This window comes from Notolabrus celidotus, chromosome 1, assembly GCF_009762535.1.
Source record: "Notolabrus celidotus isolate fNotCel1 chromosome 1, fNotCel1.pri, whole genome shotgun sequence".
NCBI lineage: Eukaryota > Metazoa > Chordata > Actinopteri > Labriformes > Labridae > Notolabrus > Notolabrus celidotus.
Window position 1 is genome coordinate 25416983 of NC_048272.1, and position 21531 is coordinate 25438513.

Sequence of the window (21531 nt, forward strand, 5' to 3'; positions counted from 1 at the left end):
AGATTAAGTTTAAAATTAGGCTGTAAATGAGAAACTGTAATCACATTGTGTTATTTGGAGTCACTTGTTTTGACTGATGCCATGACTGTATGTAAATGGAAGCACACAGACATTTTTAAGTTAATGCAAACATGTAATTTACTCAGTATTGCTAAAAATGGCAGTGATAGTTATGAACACTTGCTTCAAGTTTCTTCTGACTGTCAAAAACAAACCGCAAGAATGGCACATTCACTAAATAACATAGGTTATGATGCTCTAATACTAAGATTATATTTAGACCATAACTAGTTCAATGCCACATGAATCAAGGGAGAGAAGAAAATATTAAAAATAAAATGAATAGCTCATAAATTATATGGTGTCACCTTGGATACAGATGGGTTTCTGGTCAAGGTGTGTGAAGATCCTGGAATGTGGAGAGGTTTTATATACATGCTGATGAAGTCCAACTTTTCATCTTGTACATTTTCAATTGTTTCCTTTTACAAATGTCTTTAAGGTTGCATTGCCTCAAGTAAGAACTGCAATTAAGACAGTAAAGAATTAAGTTAAAAAAGTTTATTTAACAAAAAGATTTTACAGAAAATGGGCAGAAGTCTTTATATTCTTCACCACAAACTTCATGTTAAGAAAAATAAAGTAATTTAAAATCTTTGTTGGTTTTATTAACATGATTTTAAAAAACAGAACAGCTTTCTTACAGCCTTTTTTTCTTAATGTGAGGGTGCTTTTAATGCTTCACATTAGGAAAATGTGAATCCTTCTCTTAAATGAACGACAGTTGAACACAAGTAACTGCTTTGACTCAAGTTTCAGGTATTTTGTGTACTTTCAGTCAAACTACCAAAGCTTATTCGGACATTTAAATAGAACAAACCAGTGTTTATGGTATTAGTAACACTTGTTGGAAAGCTGCAACTGTTACAAAGTAACGCGTGTCCGCTAGAACGTGTCAGCTGCAAAAGGGGATGATATCAAAACATTCACACATCACAGTAAAATCTCTCAAATTCTGTTTGCACACCCTCAGCCCTGTGTCATGCACCTTTGTTTCCTGAAAACACACACACACACACACACACACACACACACACACACACACACACACACACACACACACACACACACACACACACACACACACACACCCACCCCCCCCCCCCCCCCCCCCCCACACACACACACAATAATGATAAGTCATTAAACTGAGATGGTTAAAGTAGTAAAACGCCAGCACCCAGGTGATCCAGTGATGCTGACTGCCTCTGACGAAAGCTTCAATAACAGCTGTGTTGTTTGTTGGGTGCTGACAGCTCTGATCAATCTACTGCAGGTGTAGGTCTGCGTGACACTATCTCTAGAAGATGTGAGAGACAGAGAGGAGACAGAAGACATGTGCCACAAGGAAGATTAGATAGTTACAGATCAAACTGCAGACACTGGTATTGACCAAATCAGGATTTCAGCTTGAAGGGAGGTGGTCAGCGTGTGAGATAAATCTCAGCAGACACACAGGGACCACTATAACATGGGATACAAAAAGGGGCTTATTTTCTGAGTAAGTATAAACAATAACATTTTGTCATGGGTCAATCCTATGTATTCAATCACAGTATATGCATTTTCATCACAACAGTATGTTGTTTCTTTTACATTATTTGCAGAGGACTGAGCATTAAGAGCAAGATTAGCTCAAGAATGTGGTTAATAATGGAGCAACATCCACATTTTCTTACTTGGTCTACACCTTAGTGTAGAACAGGAGAATTGTTTTTAGTTTATTTGTACCATCAGTATATTTTCTTTCTAAATGTTGCTCAGCTAAAATATGAATCTATTATAATAAATGAAGAAAAAAATACAAAAACAAATACATCTGAACTTCATATGACAAGCACTGCAGACTCTGAATTAGAATCTGATTTAACATTGTTTAGCAAAGGTAGATTGATCTTTGTTTTTTGAAAGGCGTGTTTTGTCGATGCAACACAAGGGTTAAAAGGTTTAAGTCAGATCTAATCAACTCAGTCTATTCCTCACATACACAAAATATTTATATATTTATTATGGTTGTCTTCTTTTATTAATTCTGTCTTCTTATTGTGGTTTGTATGGGATCTGAATCAAAATTTCGTTCCACCTCCTGCGACAGCTTGTGTTGGTATGACAATAAAAAACCTTAAATCCTTGAATCTTTGAATCCTTGAATCCTATCCATCTAGTATCAAGCACTCATTTTTCAATTAATGAAATGTTTGACAGAAAGTTTCACTCAACAAAAGGTATTGACAATGTTAAGACAATGAAGTGTGTTAATTCCCATATGGAGACATAGGTTTCAAATCAACTCAGGAAACATCTCTGAGAACTAATCAGGATATATAACAATATTCCCCTCCTTGCGAATATTAGTGCAAGCTAGGAAGAAATTTATTTGGCTAAGTACTGAAACAGATATTGTCTGATTGTAGTTGTTAATTTATCAAATATGTTGTTTACCTTATAACCTGTCCCTTTGTACTGCTTGACCTTTATTTTGTAATTGTGATGTGTCGTTTGCCAATGACTTGTCTTGCAGCCGTCTCTTGAACATGAACGATATGAGCAAGCTCCCGTTTGAGAGCTGGTTTCCACCCTCCACCCTTCTGTTTTTGTTGTTATTTTTAAAACGACCGAATAAAGGGACGAACTTCTGTCTCCACCACTTGGCTACAACCACATCATGCGCTGACTGGATGCTACGTCAAAGTGTGTTTAGTGCAACAAACAAGATGCATGGGGAGGGTGATGGCGGCGTTCAGAGAACTGGTGCGTGATGGTAATATATAAATGGTTTCTTCATAAACATCATGTCAAATAGTGTTAGTTTGAGATTGATGCAGCTTATTATTATCACAGTTAATAATTGAAGTAAAATACATTCACACATATCAATCAGAGCTCAAAACATTGCAACAAATGACTGAGAGGAGTCAAAAGAGCCAGCGCTGAGCCAAGTGATCTGAAACACTTGAAAGAGTGATTCTATCATTCAATTTTTTTTCAGTTGTTGGTTGATTAAATGTTTATACCATTAGTAAAGAAACATAAAATCATGCAACAGCATGATAATATTTGAGCTTCCTACTTAGAGCATGATGTTAGAGAAAAATGTCCACCAGGTGAATACAGTCAACTGTTTTTAACCTTTAATATTTGATATTTTTGTGTAATGTGTTCAAATTAAAGTTAAATAAATTGACATGTTACTAAATACTTCTTAGAAATGTATAAAACAGTGTTTACTTTTACAATATTTAAATGATTAATTGTACATTTGTTAAATTACAGAGTAACATCCTCACCTGTCACTTCATCCAAGCATAGAGATGAGCATGACCACACCCATGAACTGTGTGAAGAGGATGAGTGGAGTGAAAAAGGACCACACTGGCCACAGTGCCATGTTAAAGCTGCAAGAAAAAAAAAATTACAATTATTAAAAAAAAAATGTACACAATTTGAAGTAGTGTCTCTCAATCCAGAGCACCTTCTGTATAGTCATGTTGTTACAGTTGATACAGAGGATTAATATGGTGAGGAAAATGCAAGTGTTTTGAGGTCCTGACTCTTATTTGATCTGGAACTTTTCTCCACTCAAATTTCTTGAGGCTGCAGTAAACAGATCAATTTTGCATTTGACTGCTTTTGATTTTTCACTTGCCTAATAGATAACAATTAATTTAAGAAATTACATCATTCCAACAAGAAGAGCTAGCAAATCACAGGACAAAGAAAGTTAAGTGTCCCATTAATTACTGTAACTTCTGACACTTGAGACATCAAACACACAGCACTTAGCAGGCACCATAGATCAATGCACAAACTATCAGTGAAATGTATGGTCTGCCACCAGTATGCCACTATGCATTTGTTATCTATGTTGACAGAGTAAGTACAACATGGTAATGCAAACAAGGACTGTATGGAGGTAGAATGTAATCCCACAGTACATCATTACATGCAGCCCGATGTCTGTCAGTAAAGACAACTAACTACAAGGTGAAAGCAACAGGTCAGCTACTTTAATTCTTTTCCTCTTTGTTTTTTGTTTTTTTTATTTTGGTTGGCGATGATTAATGGCAACCTTTAAAGACCATCATATTTTACTCTTCTTTGCTTTTGAGATATCCATACCACTCCTACATTATTGATGTTGTATTATTTTTTCAGTCAACAATACCCTCAGCTTTGGAAGACAGAACAAGTTTCATCCCAATAAAATATCAACAGCTCCATAGTGTGATGCATGACACTGAACTTGCCAATGTTATGTTCTTTTCAGCTGTGTTATGGGCTTTGGGACTTATCCATAAGTAAAAGAAATCCAAAATGTATTGTTGTTATCAACATAAAGTGTATTTTTGTCATGTTATGAATCAAGATTGTTCTACATGTTGTCTCTTTCTGTACTATGATTTGTTGATTCTACTTGGACATCATATATTCTTAATGAGATTAAATCATCTCACTTTTTATCATGCACCCCAAAAATCTGAAACTGTTGATCCGACAACATTTAAATAGGAGAAGTGCAGTATCACTTATGAGTTGTGTGCAAACCATTCCTCATCGATTGATTTTTTTGTCTGTTTTTTACACTTTTACCTGCATGATGCTGCAATAAAAGCTGCAGTAGTGATGGGAGGAATGGCAGGGTACGCTTGGTCATAGTGCTGGATGCCTTTAAACCACTCCAGGTACACGATGCAAAACATGGCCAGAGACAGGCAGACTCCGAGTAGTATCAGACCCACGTTGAACCACCAACTGGAAAACAATGTGAGCAACAAGAAGAAGCTTTGTTTACACCATGAAGGTAGTCAAAAATAAAGAGTTATTAGTGTAATTCAAACACACACAAAAACAATGGTTGACAACACCATAAACAGATTAAAGATGGTACCAGATACCAATGACTAAAAACAAATGTAATGTAAATAAGATATACCTCAATACAAAGCTTATCCCATATCAACTGAATACTGAATACATTACTCTATTGAATACCTATCTTATACGTCTCTAATATGTTGCCTACTTTTTTTGCACATTAAAAAAATCTGTTACTCGGGATGCTTTCTTAGTTGTGACGCTGTGCAAAAAATGTTGAGCATGTTAAATATTGATGGTTTGCAAGTCATTTAAACCCTACATCTAATTGAAATTAGACCAACAAAACAAATGTTGAAACTGAATTTTTTTGGTGTATGAGAAACATTCTAATTGTGAAATTGATGCTAGAAACATCAGAAATCACATAGACACCAATTCAAAAAAGACTTAAGGCATTAACAAACATGTTTACAGCCTGGATCAAAAAACGGCTTGGCTCTTCGTAGCAAATTTCTCTATCGACACACACTGTACGGGGGGTGATTTATTTTTCTAACGCCAGTTCAGAAGATATTAAGATTACAAGTTTTGCCAATATGGCTGCCGCAGACGAGTGGCTTCAAAACAGCTCTCAGGAACAGATGGGTGACGTCACGGATACTACGTCCATATTTGAGACTGTTTGAGCACTTAGTTCAATCAATACTGTATGACTGTCATCTTCAAACCCTATTATGCCACTGTTTAAAAAAAAGATACTGCACTAAAGTTGAAATCACTATATGGGCTCAAAATCACATCTAAAAGCCACTGTCTGTGAACACAGTTTATCCCTGCATTCACGAAGTGGGTTATAACTGTGCCTTGCAAAGAGGAAACCATATATCACATGATCTCAAAATATCAGTAATTGCTCTGGGCAAGAGCCAATTTGAGATGGAATGAGACATAGTGGAAAACTTTCCTGTAATCAAAAAATGTGCTAATTTGACATTAGTTTTGGAAATCATGGATGTTGCATCCTCTTCTCTAACAAGAGGAGTGACCAACAGGCTTACTATCAATTCAGTACACACTTCAAAAGACAGCATCAATGATTGTATGGGAATGCATAAGTACCCATGGCATGGGTAGCTCACACATCTAAGAATGAACCATTCATGCTGAACAAGAAATGAAGGTTTTGGAGCAACATATGCTGCCATCAGGACAATGTATTTTTCATGGAAGACCTTGCATATCAGCAAGACATGCTAAACTACACTCTTTGTGTATTATAACAGCATGGCTCTGAAGTAGAAGACTGTCTGCTAAACTGGCCTGCATACTGTCCTGACTTGTAACCATTGAAAACATCTGGCATATCATGAAACAAATATATAGTAATGGATATTCCAAACTGTTGAGCAGCTGGAATCCTAAAACAGGCAAGAATGGGACAACATTTCTATTTCAACATCTCTCAAAGAAATGAACCCCCAGGTTTCCCAACATTTACAAAATGTTGTTAAAAGAAGAGGTAATGCAACACAAAGGTAAACATGCCCCCTCACTTTTTTGAAACAAGTTACTGACATCAAAATTAAAATGAGTATATATTTTTCATAAAACAATACAATGTTTCAGTTTCAATATTTGATATTTTGTTATTGCACCATTTTCAATTAAAATATCATTTAAATCAGGCATGTCCAAAGTACGGCCCGGGGGCCAATTGCAGCCCAAGGTCCATTTATTTATGGCCCCAAGCTTCCATCTTAAGATGCGTTATTCATAGCAAAGAAATTAATCACATTCTGAATCATCTGTACATTTGCAGTTTCTTTCAAGCGCACAAACAAAACTAAAGTCAATCCAGAAACGTCTCAAAAAGCTTCATATGGACTACCTGTCTAAAGCCAAAGCTCTGGGAATTCTGCAAGACGGCAATAAAGAAGAAACACAAGAACTCTTAAAGTGGACAGGTTTTCCAATTAATGTTTTTATCATGATGTGAAAATGTTCTTGATGAACATTAAAAGTTCAGAAGACACAAAAGAGGACACAAGACAAGATCAAAAATTTGAAATTGTACAGAGAAGGCAAAATTTGGTGCATAATAAAAATCTTCAGAACTCAGGTAAATAATTATTTTGTTCTTAAAATGTTCTTTTTCTTAACATGAAAAAGAAGTGTGATGAAATCCAGATTGTGATCCTGCCATAGGAAAATAATGATACAATATTTTTTCCAACATTGCCCGACCCTAATGAAAAACATTTTCCCCCAGAAGAAGATAACGTTTGCTAATCTTTACATGGTACTTCCTAGTTACTGTTTTATTGAGAAAACATTTAAAATAATTGTTATTAAATGTTTCATATAGAACTTTTAGGATTCCTAAGTCTCAGTAGGAGTCACTGGCCCTGAGGTATTCTGACAACATCATATGTGGCTTTCTTTGAAAAAAGTTTGGACACCCCTGATTTAAATTATTTATAAACCATCATATTATTTTCTTATTAAGATTTTGTACAGCATCCCTGCTTTTGTGGAATTGGGGTTGTACTTATGTTTAACGTACAGAGAAGGGACTGAATGAAAAGAGTGGTCAAGGAAAGTGTGATGTCTTCCCCATATCTTAATCACCTTTTGATATCATCATTCTCCATGATGTTGCGGAGGAAATCCACATAGTAGGTCACACCTATAGATGCCAAGATCCAGAAAATGGAGTGTCTGTTTATGCGAGGAAGAGGTTTGGCATCTTTTTCCTCCTGACCTGCAAGGTGATAGGGCAAAAAACAAAAACAGTGGCCATGTGTACTTTCAGAGAGAGCTTTACAAAATAAAATGTATGATTAATACCAAATTGATGCGGAGCAAAACACATTTTAACTCTACAATTTACATTCTTACAAAGACGGACTACATTCAATTATTTAACCATTAAAAACATTATTAGAGCTCTGTCAAAGTAGTGGCACTAGTAGAAACTGTATAGTTCGCCCAAAAAAACAAACATTGGCAGCTAAAGGGTTACAGTATGGCAAAGAACTTACTACCAGATATGAGATTTGTCTTGCCTTAACAGAATGTGATAAATCCCCCCCTTCCAGGTTTAAGGAGCTTTTCAGAGGACATTGATAGTTTTCTTTGAGATAATCTTAGTTCTTAGGGAGCTATTAATCTCTATAATTTGAAGGATGATTAAATGTATTAGAGTCTGCTGTTGGCTGCTGAAGTGCTTCAGGATGCCGGCCTACTCTGTTAAGAGTTCACCGTGAACCTCATGCCCCAATCAAGTATTTGGCCTACATCTGCAGTTAAAGTGATGCCAAGTGGTCCATTTCGGATACAAGATATAGTATCAACTCATCTTGCCAGATGGTATGTAAACTGGAATTAGTGCAGCTTTCAATACAAAAGCGGTGACAGTTTTCAAAATGTATTTTCTTTCCATTAACACTTCTCAGCTTACGCCAGCAGAGAGATGACCCTTGGTTTGGGGACAGTGAAGGAGTAGAGTTTCCCTGTATTGTGTTGCTGAGCTGACACAGCGTTTGCTCACAGTCAAAACAATCAAGAATTGCTGGTTTTCTGCCAGTGAAGGCCTCAAAGTTGTACAATTGTCCACTGTGCAAGCTGCCAACATCTCTTAAACAGAACACATCTCTCTGTGATGGTTACAGCAGTTTTTGAAGGGGAAAGTCCAGTTTACAACATATTATTCATACAGATTCACTGTAAAATGAACTAGAAACTGGCCCCACATATCATCATAAGAATAAGCCACTTTTCTGAAAGTAACATTTGCTTGGTTTAATACTACATGTTTATTCGGCACTGCGTTTGATAACATACAATATGGATATCATTCCCAAATGAAGAGCTGGAAATCCGTATCAGTGTTTATAAAGTTATCGTTGGCTTTAATTCCATAGAAGTTAGCCTTCTATGTAAATTAGTGACACTTTGCTAATTACGTTAGCCATCATCTTACTCTTTTCATCGTCGTCACCCGATGTCGTTGTTTGCATAAGAAACTCTGCATCTTTCTTAAACCTATTTCGCAACGTTGCAAGCTCACTGTCGTTAAGCATTATGATGCTGATACTACCAACAACTTACACTAGCTACACTAAAGGCTAAACAAGTGATTAGAAGGCACTTCCGGATAGACACACCAGTCGCGTTTTTATGACGCACCAGAAAGCGACAGTTGTATTTATTTTATTCATTTTTACTTTTGTTAATTGCTTATTGTAACCGTAACAAATACCAAGTCAAAAACAAAGAGTTTTTAAAAAAACTTTAAATATTCAAATTCTATTGTAACAAGTTGAAGTCTAGGTTTCTACAGCATGTTAATTCATATATTTCATCTTCTCATTTCTAATGGTTATAATTTGACTTGTTTAAACAGCTAACACTGTCCTAAAGATCCTCTTTGAGTGTAGAAGACAGTGTCTACTTTCCTTTCATTTAAATAAAGCTACATGTATGATTATTTACATCCCATATTAACATTGACTGCCAATAAAATGGATCCTCCAAAAGAGTAACTGAGAATATTTGATGTGATCTATTCCACGTACTCCATGATGAAGGTTCAACTACCAATTTCCACATTTTCCATTTAGTAAAAATTTTGTTAGGTACATAAAGTCAGTCCAGCTCAGTCCTGGACCCTGTGGAGGTGGTGGCTAACAGGAGAATTATGGCCAAGCTGTCACCTCTGATGGACATTTATTTTCTATATATATATTCTTGTTGGAGTTCTTGCACTGTACACCTTGTTTGCTGCTGTAACTCAGTGAAGTTCCCCGTTGTGGGATGAATAAAGGAGCATCTTATCTTATATAAAACTGACATGTTTGAATCCTGCATAAAGTCATACAACCATGAAAGTGGCTTGTCTTAATTAAAATATTCTACTACCCTCGTCAAACTACATCATGAAGTTGCTTCCTAAGAAGGCTAACTAATGAGTGAACATGATATAAATGTAAACATAAACTTGGAGTTGACCCAAGTTCAGGTATGAGATTTTCCAGTTCAAACCTTCAGCCATACAGTTAATCCTGCAGTATCTAATAGCAGAAATCTGATATTGATCTGGTCACCCACATTTCTTTTTACTACAGTAAAGATAGGCTTTGTTTCTTTTCTAAGTTTCCTGTAGGGTCCTCATTAAACAATAGCATTAGGCAACAGAGTCCTAGTGAGGACTAGAAAACACAAGTTTAATACTGCCAAACTTGAGTAACAGCTTGACTAATACCCAAAGTATGCAATATACAATTACCGATAAGCAGTGTGATGAATGAGCATCTGTGTTAAACCTGCTGGGATTAGGAGAGCTTCATAAAGCTGAGCAGACTTCCTCCTGTAGCTGTGTGTGTGTGCATGTCTTTGTGTGTGTACACGAGGTAAAGAGGCTGCTCATTCTAGCGGTGGAAAATCAGACAGCATTAAAACTTCACCTGAGGCTGACACCAAGCATCTTGCTTCTATGGAGCTTCTGTGTCCCTGGCCAAGTGAACCCAGTTCAGGGTGCCTAGGAATGTGCATTAGCTTCGTCCCGTGTGAGAGTCAAATTCACCTCAGGTGCACCTCTCCCGTTTCCCTTCCCCCACTCCAACATCCAATCCCACAGATAAGGTGCCATTTCCCAGCCTTACTGTGGGCTTGGAATGTGGAAAAGAGCAGCCGTCCATCACAGTGTCATCTTATACATTAAACAACACTGGCATGTTCCTAGGTCATTAGTTAAAGTTTTCATTAGGCTACACATGGCACCAAACAAAACAGGACACATTATTGAGTTATAAAATCATTTAATCTTTAAGACTGAATCATCCGCATAAGAATACCCAAGGGGAGGACGGCGGACTACAATGACTTTCAAATGATAAATGTCTATGCACAACATACATTTCATGCTAGATGGTTTGCAAAAACAAACTACTTTACAAGCCTCACTCTGTCTTTCAGAACTCTGAATTTGGGATTTTTGTTGATCTTCTTGTTGAAAAGTGCCAGCACCTCTTCCTCTGTTTTAAAATTTTGTTCCCCAGTACAAGAGTAGTAGGCAGCCAAAATCTGCAGCAGAAGAACAAGCAATTAACATCTCATTAAAAGACAACTTTCATTTTAAAGTAATCGCTACAAAAAAGAAACATGCAGGGTCTAATAGTCAAATTGGATGTTTTGCATAGCAATAAAGATCCCATTTATTTACACCAAGTGATTAAAACACGCTATGACTCACTTTTTTCCTCAGTTTCTTGACTGCAAGTTCCTGGTCGGTTGATTCTCTCAGTACTGCTTTGATAGTTCCCTTCCAGTTGAATTTGCCTGTAAATCAATAGCAATCATATTAGCTTGTGTTGTAAAAAAAAGATTGATACAATAAAATCGAATGTTCTTTTAGGACGTGATATTGTATTGATTCTTCGCAGCACTGTATCGATATTTTCATCAAGCCTCTGATCGCTAGTTGGCAGGAGGATTTCAGCCATTTGACTCTCCCCCTCATTCCACTCCTCACATTAGATATAGAGATCTCGCAAGCGTACAAGCCTCAGAAAGTTGTACACAAAAGGTTAAAGCAAAGGTGCTGGACTCTCTCAGCTCAGGAGAGTCACTGTGAAATACAAATACAGGTCCAATTTAATATTTTGTACCTATAGGCAATACATCGGCGAACTTCCAAAGTATAGTTTTGGTTCGGGGCAGTTAAAGAATTTAAAGCAAATTAAAGTTGTTGTTGTACATTCATAAATAAGTTGGAAGAAAAAATGCACATTTCATTTAACAACTAACCTGATAATGTTTGATGGATATCGTAACATAACAGATAGAATATAAATACGGTCTTCAATATTTTCAACCAACCACTGTCGCCACCACCACAGGTACAGCGTCATTCTGTGGGAAACACTGCAACTCTACTGATTCAAAATTCATAAAAATGCACTGTATTTGTATATAAAATGATTTGTTCTTTATATTATGAGGGTTTATGTAAATTTATACCATTTTTAAATATATATATACATCACCTTGCAAATAGTATTCCAATATACTGTAGTATATAATATCCTCACCCTGTATCAGAATATGTATCACCAGTTTCTTGCCATAGAGGCTCTAAAGTTGACCACGTGTGTTTATATTTGGCAGGCAGTAACTCCTGCCCTTTTGTCTCATGAGAGCCAACACTGACCCCTGGTGGCAATATTGTATTATATCTTAATGTATTTTTTTAAAAGCTCTATACTACAGTTATAGTTGATCCATCTCACCTTTAGGAACCTCTTGATCTTCATCTTCGTCAGATGCCTGTACGGTATCTGCCTCTTCTGCTTGGTGGACTGTAACAAAGAATACCAAATTTGAGTATTAAGCTGATACCAGCATACAAAAGTATTCAATTGAAAGAAAAGAAGGTCAAAGGCATTTAAAAGTGTAAATGGCCACCATGTAAAATTACACATTCCTGACACACATTGTAAATAACAATAAACCATAAGAAAATTGCTTACCTTTCTTTGATTTCTTGCTTGATGTCTCACTTTTAGCTTCATGCCCGTTCTGCTCTCCATCATCATCATCCTCATCCTCACAACTGTGCTTTCGCTTTCTGTCCTTTTTTTTCTTTTTTCCTGCCTGCTCTTGTGCAGGCTCCTGTGCAACTGGCTTTTCAACAGCTTTTACAGCTTTCCCGTTCTTCTGTTGACGGGCCTCTTTACGTTCTCGCTTATTTAGTTTCTTTTTGGTGTCTGGATTGCCATTCTGCTCTTCCTTTCCAATTGTGTCCGCTTCGACTTCAGGCGCTGATGGTTTGGCCTCTTTTGTCTCCTGTGAGGCTGCTAGAGGCTGCCAGATTATGGAATGGAAGCAAAAGTCGGTTTGGATACTGAAAGCATGAGCATGAAACATTTTATCTTGACTTAATTATACATAATTTAATGCTGCATAAAGGGAAATATGGTTGCCATGTTTTTGGGCCATATTTTGGTGATAATATTTGCATTTAAATAGCGCAAACTTTTTCCAAAGGCAGATAACCTTGATAAAGTCATAAGTAGGTAATACTAGCACATCTTTGCAGCATTTGTTAATGTAATTTAGAGCCACAAGCCTGTAAATATTGCTTTTTTTTTAAACTAAGCTAGCTGATGCTTAAAATAAAGTATTGATGCAATCAGACAGTGACTACATACACAAAAAAAAGCCTACAATACAAGTATCTGAAGCAGTGTCATTTACCTTGTCAGCTTCCCCAAGGATGTCCCACACTTCATCATGAAGACTGGTATTTGGTATTTTAAGACTGTTCCTCATCCAGTTCTGAAGAAAGAGACACATACAAAAACAAATCCGTTTTGCAATGATTAGTTAGCAACTCCAACAAACATCCTTGGGAATACACAACAGTCCTTCACAAGGTCTGATGAATAAATCATCACATTTATTGAACAGATTGAAGTTACACGCACCTGAAACTTTGCTTTCTTTCTTGGAACGTTGTCATAGGCACTGACTTGTCTGAGTACATCTTTTAGCTTTGAACTGACTCCAGGTTTGTTCATGGCTTCGTGTACTCTCTACAGGAGAAGAACAATCAGTGAATGACATTCTCAGACAGGGGCAGAAAATGAACATAAACGCTACGTTTTGTTGCAGTACCTGAAGCCACTGCTGCTGTTTCACGTCTCCTTTGTTTGCCTTAGCCTCGAAACCTTTACCTCCATACTTCTGATCCTCGCTGATGCATTTAATGTGGTTCTTGTAGTCGTCACCCCTATTAAGCATGAAGAGATAAACACAACACTGCACATCAGCTACAGAGCTAAAGAGCTTAAATAACTTTATCTTCCAGCGTAAGAAAACGTAAACAGAGATTATAACAGTGAGGTCTCATTACCAGAAGTCTTTTCCACAATCGATGCAGGACAAGGACTGGCACCCCCGGCACATGTTCACATGTTTATCAACCTGAGCTTTTTTCAGGGATTCACCACAACCATTACAGGTGAAGAACACCATTTTAACGACGCTTAAGCTTTGCTGGTGGTGCTTATTCCTTCAGTTCGGTCGAATATGCTTACACGATGTGAAACTCAAGCTAACCACAGCTACCGACAAACAAGACAGAGAAAGGTGCGGAAAGTGGCGCAGGAGGACCCTTCACAGCCCTGGTGCAAGCTAATTGTTAGCCACAAAATTGCAAACGTTTAAAAAAACAAAACGTATTCAATTAAAAATATGTAGTTGAAGATTCAGCGATGAATACAGGACACGGAGATGATTCATTAAAGCTTTTCTCGCAATGAAATCGCATTTAAACGCAACGATTCCCATACAGCACTCCATGTGTATGAACTTTTTCAAAACACACGTGACCGAACTAACCTTCGGTAGCTACATCAAAAATCTTCCGTGTGGAAAAAAAAACATCCAAATAAAAGTTCCGGCAATAGTGGAAACTATCCGTGTGAAAAGCAGCAAAGTGTACATGATAACTTTAAACAAGGCGACTAACTACACTGACTTGAAATGTTACATAACTGTATTATTTCAAAATGTCTACATAAAAACAATATCAAAAATTAAAACTAAATTTTGTGCCCCAAGAAATACGGTCGTCACCAGGAAGCGAAGTGACGTCACTACTCTGCTAAAAGTGACCCATCATCCAAATGAAAAGAGGACCCCCAGTTGTAAGTTTGAATGTACACTCATTCATAATAATTTATGATGTAATAGCAGTATATCGGTATCTAGTTTTGAATCTAATATCCCGTCCCGTGTGGTTTATTGCTACATTGATCCACACCGCTTACTGTTGTGGTTTGTGAAGCTTAGCTCAGTCGTTAGCTTGTTGGCACTTGACGTCCAATTTTTGCATGGGTGGTCTCTCGTTGCACAGACACACTTGATCCTGCGCAGTTGTTGAATCCTACACATGAATATTATATTTTCAGAAGTATTGCCAGCGCTCAGTTGCACCTTGTTGTTTATTTGCATGCCATTGCCGACCAAAACATTAATATTTTATGATGACAGATGTGTTGTTATTGAAATGTGTCCCCTTTACTAGTGTTTTGATGGAGAAGTTGGAAATTGAGAGGTTCAGCAGTTGAGTGACCATGGACCCACTGTCCAGCCACAGCTCATACCTCCTGCAGCAGCTCCAGGAGCAGAGGATTCAGGGGCTGCTGTGTGACTGCATGCTGGTGGTCAAAGGTGTCTGCTTTAAAGCCCACAAAAACGTCCTGGCTGCTTTCAGCTCCTATTTCAGGTGCCTCAATGTTTCACATATTGTTAATTAAAGGCAAAATTACAACCCCAACAATATATGATTCAAACTTTGCTGGTGAATGTGAAAAGTTGTGCTATGATCTTTCTAGGTCTTTATTCCAAAATTCTCCCAGTCAGAAGAATGAGGTGTTCAACTTGGTTATCCAGGATGTTGGTGGCATTGGGCAAATATTGGACTACATGTACACCTCCCATCTTGACATCAACCAAGATAATGTTCAAGCACTTCTGGACATCGCCCAGTGTTTGCAGGTTCCAAATGTACAGGGCATGTGTAACACTTTCCTGAAGCCTTGTCCTCCTCCAGTGGAAATGTCTTCATTCTCTCTACCAGGCATGCTGGGCTCTGAGCAGGACTGCCTCTTGGGGAGCGGTCTTCCCAATGATGTTGATCTCCACTGTCCCTCTGACACTCAGAGGGCCGGCTTTGGCAGTGACATTGATCACACCAAAAGGATGTCTGTTTCTGTGCCTAACAGCGGCCCAAACTGTGACACAGCTAGCAACACTCAGGCACCTGTGGAAAAACAGCTTGTCCATGGTTACAAGCTCCGTAACTTCTACAGTAAGCAGTACTTCAAACAAAGTGCAATGCAAACTACTATGGCTGCCTCACATCAAGGCCCTTTGGTGCTAGTAGAAGAACAGCAGTGTCAGCCTGGTGTTAGCCACACTCCCATATACTCAGGAAACCCTTCTCAGCCCAATCCTCCATGTACATCTGTGGTAGTTGAAAAGAATCCAACCTCCTCTCTTACACCTTCAGATAATTTAAATACCCCAAGCTCTAACTCTGAAGACTCCCTACTCAACAAGCCAGTGCGCCCAAAGAAGGCTGTGTACCTGAAGAAATACAACTACCTCCGCTCTCAGAAAGCCCTGGAGGAGATGTTTGCAGAATCAGTTAGTGAACCCGTTCTCAGCTGCCCAAAAGTGAGTCATCAAGAAGAGTCTGTGGTCCAGACCGAAGCCTCACAAGATCCCGTAGAGGAGCGAAATGAAGCTCGGGAGGAGGTCACAGAGACGGCTACAGATGCACAACTTCCCAGTCCTCCAACTGTGAACCAAGAGGAGCAAAATATGGAGACTGTACCAGAGTCAGCTCAGCAGACAGGGAACAAGCAATATTGCTGTGAGGTGTGTGGGAAGATATTCAAACACCCAAGCAACCTGGAGCTTCACAAGCGCTCACATACAGGTATCAGTGTTAATAATTGTATAATTATACTTTAAAAAGTAAGAATTTGACACTTTGTCTTCAGATACAAACTCTGTTTTGTTGTAGGCGAGAAGCCCTTTCAGTGCAATGTTTGTGGGAGAAACTTCTCACAGGTATAGTCTGATTCATATTTCTGCTTTGCTATAGATGATGACTTAATATAAATCAAGTAATAAAATCAGATACCTGATTTGTTTTATAGGCTGGAAACTTGCAGACACATTTGAGGCGACATTCTGGAGAGAAGCCGTACATCTGTGAGTTATGTGGTAAAAGGTAAGGAACCTTTCATGTGTCAATTTTCCACATTGATATTTCATATTTTGTCATTAAAACGTCTCCCTTTGTGTATATTTGTGCAGAACAGCAACGTGACCTTTAAGGCTTTAGTGTTACATTTCAGTATTGTCACGTGATATTTTCCCTCAATCGAACAGTCCCACCAGTCCCTTAAGTTGCTGACACATAACATTTTACCCACATTTCCTAGTTTTACAGCATCAGGGGATGTCCATCGTCACAAAGTGGTCCACACAGGAGAAAAGCCCCATCTGTGTGATATCTGTGGTCGAGGTAAATGACTTCTCTGACCGGGAGAAATTATCATAATTGCTTTCTTAATTCATCCAAATGTAATTCTTATTAAATAGTCTAATTCAAGCTAGACCTTTACTGATGTGTGATAGGAATGTGTGTATAGTCCACAGACGCAGGGAGGAAATGAGAGCACATATTATAAAACTTTTTTTTTTTTAATTATGGTACTTCTGTTGGTTAGGATTTAACAATCTGAGTAACCTCAAGGAGCACAAGAGGACTCATGCGACAGACCAGACGTTTACATGTGACCAGTGTGGAAAATCGTTCAACACACACCGGAAGCTTCTGAAGCACAAGGCACGCCATGCTGGGGAAAAACCACACAGCTGCGCAACCTGTGGTAAGGGGGTGTCTCTGTCAGTAGTAGTAGTAGTAGTCGTATTGTTGTTGTAGTATTGCATTCTAGTATTATTAGCATTGATTAAAATGTAATTTTAGCTGTTAAAACCATTTTTCAGGGCTGACACAATTGGTCAACTTTTTTTTCTGGGATTTGCAACTAGTAGAAGTGTGACGGTTAGAAAACCAGATGTAACAGTGTGGACCCAAAAGCACAGCCAGAGGCAGAGGACGCAGTTCAGTGAATTTATTGTATGGAACAAAGGGAGCAGGGAAGGGATCCAGGGTCCAAGGCGTGAGGACTAGAGGTGGAGGCTGGTGAATAAATCCAGTTAGAGAGTGAGGCAGTGTGGCAGCGACAGGGAAAAAGCACTGGGGGCTTGTGGAGAAACAGAGACAGCAGGGTTAGTCACAGGTAAAAAGCACAAAACTGGAACACTCAATAGCAAACTAGCAAATTCACTAGAGAACAGGCCAAGATACCACTTCAGATGCGGGAATAATCTGGCACTGGAGAAGCCTCCCAGCAGGGATTAAATGCAGGTGGTGATTGCAGAGATCAGGTGCAGGTGTGAAGGTGTGAAGGTGCTGGTGTGGGAGGAGCCGCCCAATCTCTGAGAGAAGGAGAGAGACTCCACAAAAGAAACCAACTAAAAAGGCACAAACATGTTGCAATCATCACAAGAAGTTTGGAACGTGCAGACTGCAGTGTCATTCTCCTTTTCTGTATTCTCTCTCAAATAAGGAGTTTTAAATTTCCTTTTGCAGGCCAACAAGGATTTTAACCTTTTTAAGAACTTGATCAATAATGATTTGCCTGCTAAAATTAGTAAAACAGAACGCTTAAATCCTTGAGCACATAGTATGAGCTCATACAATTAATCTTTATCAAAACCTGCTTTTAAACTAGCTCCATCGAACTCCAACTATTGAACTGACTACTTTGTTGTTTCGGTGCAACTCTAATGTTGATTCACGAGTCGATGTTGCATTGTGTTCTCTAAATTGCAGTTAGTGGACGTGAGATTCATTTTGCTGTGTCAGGAGGCAGAATAGCCCAAACCATGCCTGCCTTTTTAATGTAAAATATGACCAGATGTAGTTGTATTATATTTTTATTGCATGCTATAATCTATAGAAGTATGTTGAGTATACTTGAATGTACCCAGAGTTTTGTGCAGACTAGATAATATCCCTTTTTTTTAAAACGTCAATCTGTGTTCTAAATAAATGTAGGGAAGTGCTTCATTGGCTCAGGGGACCTGCAGCGTCACATACGCTCACACACTGGTGAGAAACCATACGTCTGTAATGCCTGTGGAAAGAGCTTCACCCGCTCTGCCATGTTGAGGAGACACAGCGCCTCACACTGCAAAGGAGCCCCAGCTGACAGCCCAGCTACCGACAACCTTGACCCACCTCGAAGCTCAGACAGAGCGGCTTCGGCCCCCAACCCTGTCAGCCAGAGTAAGCCTACTGCGGCCACAAGAGAGGAGCATTTCCCAAGCCTGATGCCACATTCAGGGTTACAGAAACCCCCGGTTACAACTCCGTCACCGTCACAGTCAGCACCACATTTGGAGACTCCATCCCCCAGCATGCACATCAGCCCAGCTTCTACCCCAACACCTCTTCCTGAGCTTCGTTCGCTGGTGCCCCACCACCTTCTCTCTTCCAGCCACCAGGAGAGGGGTGCAGCTCTGACTGACGCAGACCACATGAAGCTTGCAAAACCCCACCTACCTCAGGAGGTGGTGTATGGGCCGTATGTGGAGAATGGGAACATGTCAGTAGAGGGGGGCAGAGGTGTGGTAGGGAGACCATACCTGCCTCCCTCAGACAATCACTACAGTACACTTACCTCTAGTAACAGGCCTAATAGTGGGTCCTACAGGTCAAGTGAAGGCCAGTTTATCTCAAGTGTGACTCTGTGGGGCCTGGCGATGAAAACTCTGCAGAATGATAATGAAATGGAGCAGTAAAATGTCCCAGGTTCTGCGCCTCTTCTACAAAGTTGCAAGTTAAGACGATGTGCACTTTTGTGTTGATTTGGATTGTTATTGCTGGCTTTAAAAGCATAGGTTGTGGGTTTTTTAAGTGGGGTTGTTATTGTTGTCGAGGTGCTTGTCAATAGTAAGTGTATTACCCTCAGGGGATGCCAGCCGGCTTGGCTCAGAAAGTGAGAAACTGGATGTAGTTTCAGCACAGAAGCTAGGCTAACAACTGCTACCCCCTTTAGTGAATGAGTTTCTTGAAATAGCATGAAGTAGCGGTATAGATAACCTAGCTTCCGTTCGAGTTCCCTCTCTGGTTTCTCAACAAAGGGGCCGGGCCGACTGGCATCCCCTGTAGGTAATACACTAACTACCTCATACGACCCACTTCAGAAAAAAAAAGTAACCCTTTACGTTTTTTTAAAACTATGCATTAAAACATAGACATGGTTACTCCTTAGATGGAACAAAGATAAAATTAAAGTGCTTCCTACTCCTCCACAGGTTAAAATAAATCACAACTTGACTCTGAGTCATGAGGGATGAAAACTGCTGTTACACAACTCTGGAAACTGCAGATGATGATACAGTTTCTCCCCAGGGAACAGCTGGTGGAGATCGCATGCCACCACATATTATGGTTTGACATGGTGATGGGTGGATGAAATCTTGTCCTTGGGAGTACTTTCTAATTGTGCCAAAAATGTTGAAGTTTTTGGAGCTTCAAGCAAAGCTAGCACAGTGGCAGCCAGTTGCTTGAAAAACCATTAGCAGCCCTCCATAACAGAGGCTGAAGCACAACCACACTTTAATAATGTTAATAGTTTTATTTTTTATAGTTTTTAAGTTAAAAAAGGCGTAAGAAGCCTGTGTATATTTTTATTAGATCTGTAAATTATTTGTTTGAAATGCTGTAGAAAATGGGATCTTGTTGTGCAATAAGCTGCAGCACAAAACTTTTATTTATTTAACAGACTTTCTTTCTAATCTAATCTGTATTAAATACTTGATTCTGATTGGTCAAGAGGTTATGAATTTTGCCCCCCCCCAACATTATATCTTCATGATGAGATCTCCTGGAATCATTCAAGTCTTTGTCTATGAGATCAGTCAAATGTCACTTCCAAGTGTTCCAACATCCTAAAATATGAAGCCAACGCAGAAGTGCTAAAAACCTGCTGTACATCGAGCGTCTGCTTGAGGCTGGCTGCAAAAGCACCGGAAGCCACATACACACCCATTCTAAAGAGCTGTTTTTTCCTGCAAAATAAACCTGTTTAAAGCCTGGTTCAAAAAAAGATATTGTTCTGTTCTCTATCTGCACACACTGTATGGGGGATTCTTTTGTTTTATAACTCATTATTGTTGAAGATATTTGATTTACGAGTTTTGCACAATTAATGGCATGACATATGGAGGACAGGAATGGCTCATGGATAGCATGTTGTGATATGCCCTACCATTGCAGGGAACAAGAGTTTCTCCTGGGGTCACTGGACGTCAGTGAGTAATCAGAATTATCTCAGAGTAACTGCACACAATACTGACATGACTTCCACACACTCCTCCATGTTACAGTGTTATCCAACAGTGTTTTACAGAATAAGCACTTTGAAACTGTCTCGTACCTCTAGATTTCAGACCACACTGGCGTAGCAGTGCAGCATTTATTTGAATAATAAATCGAAAAGTGAAGATCATAAAGTATAATGTCATTGCATGTATTTGATTCCCAAATCAGGACACTGGTTGCTTTACACTGTTAATACGGACATGTTTTGAAATGTGAAATAATGGTATTTTGGACATGAGATAAAAAGATGTGATCAATTGTGATTAACTACTGAATTCTGCAATCAATCACAATTTTAAAAAAGGAAATGGTTGACAGCCTTAATTAATACATGAGTGTACCAATGGCATCTAGGTTTCTTTTTATTTTATAGTTATCTAAAATAACTGGATAAAAAATTTAAGATGATGGTTTATGACACCTCCAGTCACAAGATTGGGTCTTTTATCCAGTTTGATAGAGGCAGACTGAGAAGACATTGTGTCAACCCTTCAACTTAGTTCTTGTTGGAGTTCTTTTAAATGAAAAGTGCTGGTCAGAAAAGTCCCAATTCATATATTTCCCTGACTGGCCATTACATTTTTTCTGTCAACAGCCAATAAATAGTACATTTTTAT

General features: G+C 38.7%; 3 protein-coding genes and 1 long non-coding RNA gene across 5 annotated transcripts; 1 reads left to right on the top strand and 3 right to left on the bottom strand.

The window, feature by feature from the left end:
* Positions 1 to 643: 643 nt before the first annotated feature.
* Positions 644 to 10462, bottom strand: tmem128 (transmembrane protein 128). 2 transcript variants are annotated; one of them, XM_034697240.1, is made up of 5 exons: positions 8861 to 9059; positions 7507 to 7639; positions 4651 to 4812; positions 3348 to 3455; positions 644 to 1360 (listed from the first exon to the last, which is right to left on the bottom strand). In XM_034697240.1, the coding sequence occupies exons 1-4, from the start codon at positions 8958 to 8960 to the stop codon at positions 3356 to 3358; spliced, it is 495 nt and encodes a 164-aa protein (XP_034553131.1). In that variant the 5' UTR covers positions 8961 to 9059; the 3' UTR covers positions 644 to 1360; positions 3348 to 3355. The 2 variants fall into 2 exon arrangements, with proteins under 2 accessions (XP_034553131.1, XP_034553140.1); XM_034697249.1 differs by lacking the exon at positions 8861 to 9059 and adding an exon at positions 10344 to 10462 and having other exon boundaries at positions 1150 to 1360.
* A 218-nt stretch (positions 10463 to 10680) lies between these two features.
* lyar (Ly1 antibody reactive homolog (mouse)) lies at positions 10681 to 14445 on the bottom strand. Its single transcript, XM_034683232.1, has 8 exons — positions 13793 to 14445; positions 13555 to 13669; positions 13365 to 13472; positions 13135 to 13215; positions 12408 to 12741; positions 12168 to 12236; positions 11132 to 11217; positions 10681 to 10962 (listed from the first exon to the last, which is right to left on the bottom strand). The coding sequence occupies exons 1-8, from the start codon at positions 13912 to 13914 to the stop codon at positions 10825 to 10827; spliced, it is 1053 nt and encodes a 350-aa protein (XP_034539123.1). The 5' UTR covers positions 13915 to 14445; the 3' UTR covers positions 10681 to 10824.
* Positions 14446 to 14499: 54 nt separating this feature from the next.
* On the top strand, positions 14500 to 20633 carry zbtb49 (zinc finger and BTB domain containing 49). The gene is made up of 8 exons (XM_034683218.1): positions 14500 to 14588; positions 14969 to 15169; positions 15279 to 16387; positions 16475 to 16521; positions 16611 to 16684; positions 16899 to 16981; positions 17187 to 17348; positions 18584 to 20633. Exons 2-8 carry the CDS (start codon positions 15018 to 15020, stop codon positions 19327 to 19329), a joined length of 2373 nt encoding a protein of 790 aa, XP_034539109.1. The 5' UTR covers positions 14500 to 14588; positions 14969 to 15017; the 3' UTR covers positions 19330 to 20633.
* On the bottom strand, positions 17580 to 18139 carry LOC117812481. The gene is made up of 2 exons (XR_004631228.1): positions 17831 to 18139; positions 17580 to 17726 (listed from the first exon to the last, which is right to left on the bottom strand). It is a non-coding gene; the product is annotated as an uncharacterized LOC117812481 (long non-coding RNA).
* Positions 20634 to 21531: the final 898 nt, after the last annotated feature.